The 8,243-nt window shown below is 38.9% G+C and overlaps 2 protein-coding genes across 2 annotated transcripts in view; one reads left to right on the forward strand and one right to left on the reverse strand.

Moving 5' to 3' along the window:
• The first annotated feature begins 1,616 nt into the window (after positions 1-1,616).
• LOC109476200 (MHC class II transactivator-like) lies at positions 1,617-3,730 on the forward strand. Its single transcript, XM_019777122.1, has 3 exons — positions 1,617-1,674; positions 1,925-2,917; positions 3,696-3,730. The coding sequence occupies exons 1-3, from the start codon at positions 1,617-1,619 to the stop codon at positions 3,728-3,730; spliced, it is 1,086 nt and encodes a 361-aa protein (XP_019632681.1).
• A 2,715-nt stretch (positions 3,731-6,445) lies between these two features.
• LOC109476291 overlaps positions 6,446-8,243 on the reverse strand; it is an 11,437-nt gene continuing 9,639 nt past the window's right edge. The window contains exons 14-15 of the mRNA XM_019777241.1: positions 7,605-7,737; positions 6,446-6,797 (exon numbers count right to left, since the gene is read on the reverse strand). Coding sequence (XP_019632800.1) covers positions 6,446-6,797; positions 7,605-7,737 — 485 coding nt within the window. The remainder of the gene's footprint in view (positions 6,798-7,604; positions 7,738-8,243) is intronic.

Consider the following 8,243-nt stretch of genomic DNA (forward strand, 5'->3'; position numbering starts at 1 on the left):
CCCCTGTACAGCTGAACCAACAAAATAAATAAATAATATATAATGATAATCGGAACAGTTCACTTAAGCATATACATATTACCTAAGATTTCGAGATTTCTACTTACCCCGCCAACAAGTAATACTTGTAATTGCGTGTGTTTGCGGCTTTCTGGCTTAGTGTGCTTACTTGTAGTTAAACATGTAACAGCCAACCCATATAAATTATAATTATATAGATTGTTATCTTATTTGGAATTTAGGCAGGCCTTTACAGATCGACGGTAAAATTGATTTTCTAATTCATATTTAAATAATCTACTAAAAATGACTTAACTAGTGCTCCTTAAAAATAGATAGATTCTGTCGCATATGAAATGTGAGAATACACAAGTTAAAACGAATAAATGTTATAGTGTACATGTAAATAATGGACCAACAAGTGACAAGCATGATTGTAAATATATTGCAATTATGTACAAAGACATATTGAACGAATCACAAATAACAAAACGTCCAAATTTGCTTTTTAGATTCTTAAACGTCATTATAATATTTGCAGTGTGAAATATCATTCAAAATCGAATGGAAAATAAAGGACAGAGACTAAAAGAAAACCATTATAGTTTAGAAATAATGGAAAATTAGAGTATAATAGTCCAGAGGAGAATAGATTACTAATTAACCCATACCTGAACCACTAACGTTTTAAATAAGCTTTTTGAGCAGTTTCTATGCAATGTTACATATTCCCAAAATTCAGTTGGACTTTATCGTAGAACAGTCACTGTGATTATCATAAAATAATAGAGGTAGGAGGGCAGTACGTCCGTGCGTTTACAGGCCATTGTTACTGTATAGGTACACGCTATATAGTAACAAAGGTCATATGCCGTACCTTGAGCTGTTGAACCATGAACCTATGATCGAGTCAATATTTGCTCAACCGAATCATGAGACTTGCCTTTTAGCAGCCACGTCAACATGTCATAGTCGATTTCCTCAGTTGCTTGTAAAGGTGAGTAGATTTGGATTTTGTTTAAAAATCAAACGACTAACGGTTTCCTGTAATAGTAATAGTAGTAGTAGTAGAATGGTTTATTCAATTCTCTAAAAAAATACAGCCCAGTCGCAGCCCGAAGGCCGAATTGTCAGGCTTGTTTACAAACACAGTCAGGTCTTTATACTACTACAAATGCATACTAAAATATAAACGGTTAACTTATTTATCGCATATACATATATTATTTTAGATCTCATAATAGTAAGATCAGATGTCAACAGAACAAAAATCGGTATTATTGAGGTATTAAAAAATGTGTTGAAGAGCTTACCTGGATATCTAAGCGGTAAAAGCCTGGTGGCTTGTTCATGCTGCATATGTATTGGGATTATAAGAGATGATTTTGGTTAAAATGCACACATTTATATTTTTGGCACGGTACAATCGCAAACTATTACAACTACTGTTTATTTTATTCCTGTAGATTAAACAAGTAAATTAAAAATCAGAATATGAGACATATTAATGCAAACCAATTTATTGCACTTTTAAAGTTACTTCTGTCTGAATCTTTTTTTCTAGATGCTGCGATAATAAATGTAAAGAAAGTCAACACTGTGCCCACCTCCCCAAGATGGCCGCGCTGTCCCGTCAGGACATGTACTTGACGCCTTCTGAACTTGTGTCGGAAGGTGAGGTCCGAAGTATGCAAATCACGTTAATCACTAAGTTACCTTTGAATAAATATTGAATAAGAAAGGCTTATTACTAAGAATAGTTTCGTGTTCTTTGCAAAAAAGTTATGGATTCGTTAAATCATTACTTCACCAAACCATTTCTCAGACTATTTTTGATTCCTAATAGGCACAAAATGACACAGTGTTTAGGTAATATATTTTCATGATTGCAAAATTTTAAAATTATTTTTTCCCGTTCTTTTAGATCCTTTCCCCCACGTCGGAAATGATGTCACGAGCTACTTGAAAGATTTCTACAGGACACAGTTCGAGCAAGAGCGCCCTCTACTTTTGCGAGAAGAACATGAACTGCACCTTCCGGATGTTTACACCGACCCACACATACAGTGTCGTGGCGACATTGGACAGTCTAACGACGTCAGTAATGTTGACAGTCTTACGAAGATCTTTCTTCAACCGAAAACTTCGACCTCACAAAGAAATCCTAAACCTAAGCAAACAACTACACAAAGAAAGGTCAGAAAAGTACACTTAGAGGGTTCGGCTGGAACAGGGAAGTCAATTTCTTGCAAGAAGCTAGCATACGATTGGGCAACCGGCAAACTGACTCGCTTTTTATTGGTCTTTCTTATTGAGCTTCGGTACATAACGGGTGGTATATTGGATGCAATATTCGACCAAATATTGTATAATGACATGTATTTATTTAGCAAACAAGAATTGCATGACTACATTCTTCAGCATCCAGACCAAATCCTCTTTGTTATTGACGGTTTACAAGAAGTGAGCTCTCACTCCAAATTGTTTCAAGAAACGATTTTACAGAAGTGCCATGTTCTTGTCACTTCTCGGCCATATCCTAAACCACTAGAGCTAGACCATTGTGACACATTTTGCAAAATCATGGGGTATACAAAGGAAAATTCTCTAAACTATGCCATGAAATTTTTCAAGGACAACGAAGAGACTTCACGTCAGGTTCTGACAAAAGTTGAGGAAACCCGTAGCCTTCGAGAGCTTGCTGTAAACCCACTTGATATTATGTTGATCTGTTCCATCTGGAAAGATACCAGTGGTATATTAATTTCTGGAAAAACAGAATTGTACATGGCTGCGATCCATTGTCTTGTTAGGCGCTTCTGTTCCGAGAAAGGATTGGGATTTGACTTAAAAGATCATTCAATACAGCAACTGTTAAGATGTTTGGGGAAGCTTGCATGGGATGGGCTTAGAAAAGGTGAACTAACATTTGTGATCGATTCAATCAAGGAACAGTTTCCAAACGGACAGGATATGCTTTCTGTCGATATCTTGACACGTGAAATCTCGTCCTGTCTCGCGAGAAAAAACGGTTACGCTGAATTCGTACACATTACATTCCAAGAGTACATGGCGGCACATTTCTTGTGGAGTGAAGTAGCTTCTGGAGTCAGGGACGAATCCTACTCTCTGCGGAATGAACTGAAGCATATGTTGATCTCTCCAAAACTGAACGACGTTTACAAATTCTTTAAAGGGATTTTTAAACGTAACTCTTGTTCTATGGCAAATCAAGAGAGACTAGCCGTTTTATTCGAAGCTCATCATGATGCTATCAAAGACAGCGAGGGCATAGACATCTAGATTGAAATTTGATCTACATTGTTTTTTTGCCAGATTTGCCAATTCTTGATGTTTCAAACTACCTAAACCAAAAACAAACACCAAAAAGCGAACATTTCTCCACCGCGCCATTAATCTATGGAACACCCTGCCACCCAGTATCAAAACACTGACCAGTCCACATCAATTCAAAAAGGCCATCCACCAGTTGTACATAAGTTAAGTTTTATATATTAATTAAGTCATTGCTTAACCTGTATATACTTTGTGATGATTATGTATGTTCATTCTCTTTTATTGTGTTGCCAGTTAGTTCATTTGTTTTAAATGTTTTGAAGCCTGGAAAATTAGTTCTCATGGACTAAAGGGTATTGAAATAAACGAATAAACGAATTATTTTTTGACCTTCTTAGTATCACCTAAACTGTATGCACCGTTCATCCCATAACCCCAGAGGCAACATGCAGTTACGTAATATGAACACTAGTACTCTGCAATGTTTGCTAAATAATTCAATTCATAAATTAACTAACCCCAATAAATTAATCATCAAATAAATTCATTAATAACTTCATGATGTGTCAGTAAAATTTCAAAAACGATGGGCAAAGAAATTGGTACTCAAGCAAATGTGTACAAATCCCCTTTTATTAAATCGTAAAAATGTCATGGGTGTGTTTGCTTCTTTCAAACGTGTTCCTCTCAGCCTGTTAGCACAAGCTCTTTGTCCGAGAAAAGGAGCTAACTAGAAAGCCGGCGAAAAGCGAGGTTTAGTGAGGCTAGTGTCCTCCCCATAAATTGCATTCACAGCCATAACCTTAGTAACTAAGGGCCAATGTTAGCCACACTGCATAAAAAATATTTAAAACAGATGGATTGTTTAAAATGGCATCCCTTTTTTCGATTATTCTCAACAAAAATAAAGCCTTTTTCAACATATATCATATCTGTAAAAATATTGGTGAAGGCATATAGTGCATGCTTTACAACGCTGAAATTGAGTCCTAACATTTGGTGTTTTGTAGTTAAAATTCACCCAGAGTTGATATATATCTGTTATTCTGGCACTAGACGCCCGTAAGATAACGTACAATCCCCATTATAATTACACACCGGAAAATTAGACTCTTTCGGTCCATTTACGAAAAAAAGGGATTCTTGAAATTACCTAATGTGTTGCTGTAGTAACGTCAAAATGACATCGATAACGAATGACGCAAGCGGTTCACTACATAGCAATTTAAAATTCGCTTACACCAGAGAGAGGTTTTTAAAATGTCGTCCAGCATCCTGAGTGCAGGCCCTTAGGGATATGCTTCATATAATGGGTACTACGCACATGTATAACTACAGTGTATAATTAAGTCATTATCGTCTTCACACGTCACCTGTGTACCAGTCGGGCACCCAAGAGATGTTCTAGAGAGCATAGAGGACTATAAGAACGCACCATGTGTGTAGCAAATTGGCACCAAGTGGGCAATGCATTTACTGTTTTGCGTCGACAAAATTTTTAGAGAACGTTACATGTATATCTTTTTGCCATCGTGATTTTTTTGCTAAAAACCTTGAAATGGTCCCACTTCCACCCAGCCTTGAATTTTCTAGCTACTGTAAGTCTACAAATTTCCGCGGTATAATTAGATTCGCGGAATTCACGGCTGGGGTCCGCGCGGACCTCAAAAGAAAATCAGATATAAAATTTTAAAAAATGGGGGAAACTGAGTTTTCTGCACTGTATCGAGGGACAACTTTGTGGGTGACAATTACCTGAAATTTCAGAAAAAAAATCCTTAGAAACAAAAAAAATATTACAAAATATATAGTGCTGGGGTCCGCGCGGACCCCAGGTGTACTGTTTAGGGTTAAGTTGTGCATCGTATCTTTTAGTATCTTGCATGTATTAATTAAAACATATCATCCCGTAATACATGACTGGGTCAATATGTTAACTACACCGGTCACATTGCGCTACGTTACGTTTTAGAATGCTACCTTTACATGTATACAGTACATTTTGTGAGATAGGAAATCTATGTACACACAATCGCACGCACAAATTAATGTACAGACACACAGACTTACATCCGCAGACAGTAAGTTGTATACATGAAACACTCAATTTTGCGTTACGTTTTATTCAAACTTCACGCTTTTGAACATTTTTCCTAAATATTAAGCATGCACACACGAATAAAAAAAGCGTAACGTGAATCTCTTAGGTTTTTCACCCTCGTCATATCCTGGACTTAGATAGCACGTCAGCAGAACGTACTGCACCTGCGCAGAACCCCGTATTTTCGCGTTTTTCGTTGGGTTTTTGGTCAACGTTGCATCAGAATTTTGCCTGTTGCATAGGATATTCTTTCCGACACAACATTCGGAAACTACTGTCAAAATGCTAACCTTATTTGAGCGAATACAACCTTATATGAAGACATTCTGCCGAAATGCTATGTACAATACATTGCGGGTTTCGCGCAGGTGCAGTACGTTCTGCCAACGTGCCGGCTTACTGTACACTATTAATGCTTCGCTCACTCAGCGATTTCTTCGGGGGTTATAGGAAACAACCGGGTTTTATGACACAATATACACCTCAGAATGGGTCATTAACACTAAATTAAGTGACAGAGTCGTGGATAAAAAATGGATTTACAGGTTTCAAATTCAGTATTCTAGCTCCCTTATCTTAGACTTAAAGTGCAAAATATTTACAAGGTCATACTTAAAACACCATAAAGGCCAATTGTCGATCCTACAATAATGTAAATAGAGTTAGTACATATATTAAATGCATGTACATTGAAGAAATAAGTTTCATACGCTCAAAAAAACACACTACTATCCATTCTAACACATCAATTTAAAATGCATGTTTTACCGTTGGGTTTACTACCATATAAATGTCGACTTTAATACGCTCAAAAGTCTCTGCACACATTTCACATTCTCACACTATAATATCCAATCTATCACAGTGAAATATAAAAGTTCTACCTTTAGGTTACTAGCTTCCTAAAGTTGCCAAAGGACTAGGCCTTTATTAGGACAGTCCCGGCTGTACGTAAACGTCTGTCAACTCTGAATCGATAAAAAGCAATTAAGTTGGACTCTGTGTTTTAGGCCATGTGTACACGAACCCTGTGCTTTAACACTATCTTTACTTGCCCAGGTACATGGTCATGGGCACGGCCACAGCAATGGCGATGGCGTACATGACAAGGCAGAGCCTGTCCAGGACCTTGGTCAGCAGGGTGTAGTCAGACACCTCGGGCTCGCTCTTCGCCGCCCTGGTCAGCTCCTCCACGCCGCGGATCAGGTCACGGAAGCCGGCGACTTCCAGGCGCGCGGGCGGCGCCGGCGACACGGGAGGCAGGCGGGTTGTCTCACGGACATTAGCCGGGCTTTCTACGTCGACCTCTGCCATGTCATCGGCCAGAACGCCGTTCGGGCCAGTCTCATTATCTTCACCTGCAGCCTCCTTCACTGTCAAGTCTCCGAGCAGGAGGAACCTTTCATAATCATTAAAAGAAGGAAGTCAAAATAATGATGATGCGAATGTTTCTCACTTGTGTCTGCCATCATTTACAGTGATCTCAACTATTGCAAATATCTCTCTTTTAGAATCATATAATAATAATAATAATAAATGGTTTTTATTGTCCAAACAGTACCCGTGCAGTCGCAGCCTTTATTCGGCTGAATTGATGCAGGGTATTACATAATAATCAAGACAAATCACAACAATCAAATAATACACATAGTTGTTCCACAAATATTTGTGAAACTGTCCCAAGGGTCTATACGGCAGCCATAATTCGGCGCCAGGTGACCTCAATACGACTTTCCCCAACCGAAGTTAGGTACCCATTCACACCTGGGTGGAGTGAGGAAATTCGTGTAAAGTGCCTTTCCCAAGGGCACAACGTCGGGGCGCATGTTCAGACATGTCCCGGGTATGACTCGGAATCGAACCCGGGTCTCCCGGTTCACAGTCGATTGCTCTAACCACTACACCACCCGACGCCAACCACTACACCACCCGACGCCAACCACTACACCACCCGACGCATACATACGACGGCGTTCTGGCCGATGACATGGCAGAGGTCGACGTAGAAAGCCCGCCTAATGTCCGTGATACATGTATAAACATAGACAGAGAGCCAATATATATGCTCTAATGTTCAATTACATGTTCATTTAATGTGCAATGAATAAAATATTAAATAAAACGTAGTCAACCAGAAATATCAGGTTGAATTTCTCAAGATAAGAACTATTATCTTTATTGTAATATAATTATGAACTACACCTACTTCGCCATGTAGCAGAGAAAGAAAGTCTTCGCCCTAGGAGACAGACTCCCCTCCCTGTCGTGGATGGTGATGACGATCATGGTGATGAAGAGGAAAACTCCCATCAGCGCCATCCACACGACAATCAGCGTGGCTGTATCAGCGGTGGTGAACAGTTACCGGAATGTTCCGGGAAAATAAACAGTTACCGGAATGTTCCGGGAATATAAGCAGTTACCGGAATGTTCCGGGAATATAAACAGATACCCGAATGTTCCAGGGATAGAAACAGTTACCAGAATGTTCCGGGAATATAAACAGTTACAGGAATGTTCCGGGAATATAACAGCTACCGGAATGTTCCGGGAATATAAACAGTTGCTGGAATACGTCGATGAAGGTTAGACATCCAGGTAATACGATATGCCAAAAAACAGTTACTCAAGCAACTGGATATGATTTTGAAAACGTCAGACGTTTCAGCTAGTATCCACTAGCTTTCGTCAGTGACTGAGAGACCAGAGGGGAAAGCAGGTTTATATACACAACCTGTTGATTGATATGCAAATAAAGTGAAGACAAATTTTTGGAAGTCGAAAAAGGAACAAAAGTCAGACAAGTCAAGACAAGATGATGCAAATTAGTCTGAAAAGCTCCTGT

Source organism: Branchiostoma belcheri, unplaced genomic scaffold, assembly GCF_001625305.1.
Source record: "Branchiostoma belcheri isolate BF01 breed outbred unplaced genomic scaffold, Haploidv18h27 scaffold1, whole genome shotgun sequence".
NCBI classification, from domain to species: domain Eukaryota; kingdom Metazoa; phylum Chordata; class Leptocardii; order Amphioxiformes; family Branchiostomatidae; genus Branchiostoma; species Branchiostoma belcheri.

Bases quoted from the DNA above. Each gene is read 5' to 3' on its own strand.
- LOC109476200 (XM_019777122.1), top strand. From the start codon at position 1,617: ATGGCCGCGCTGTCCCGTCAGGACATGTACTTGACGCCTTCTGAACTT. The intron at 1,675-1,924 runs GTGAGGTCCGAA...CCGTTCTTTTAG, and splicing joins TTCTGAACTTGTGTCGGAAG to ATCCTTTCCCCCACGTCGGA. The intron at 2,918-3,695 runs GTGAACTAACAT...TGACCTTCTTAG, and splicing joins ATGGGATGGGCTTAGAAAAG to TATCACCTAAACTGTATGCA.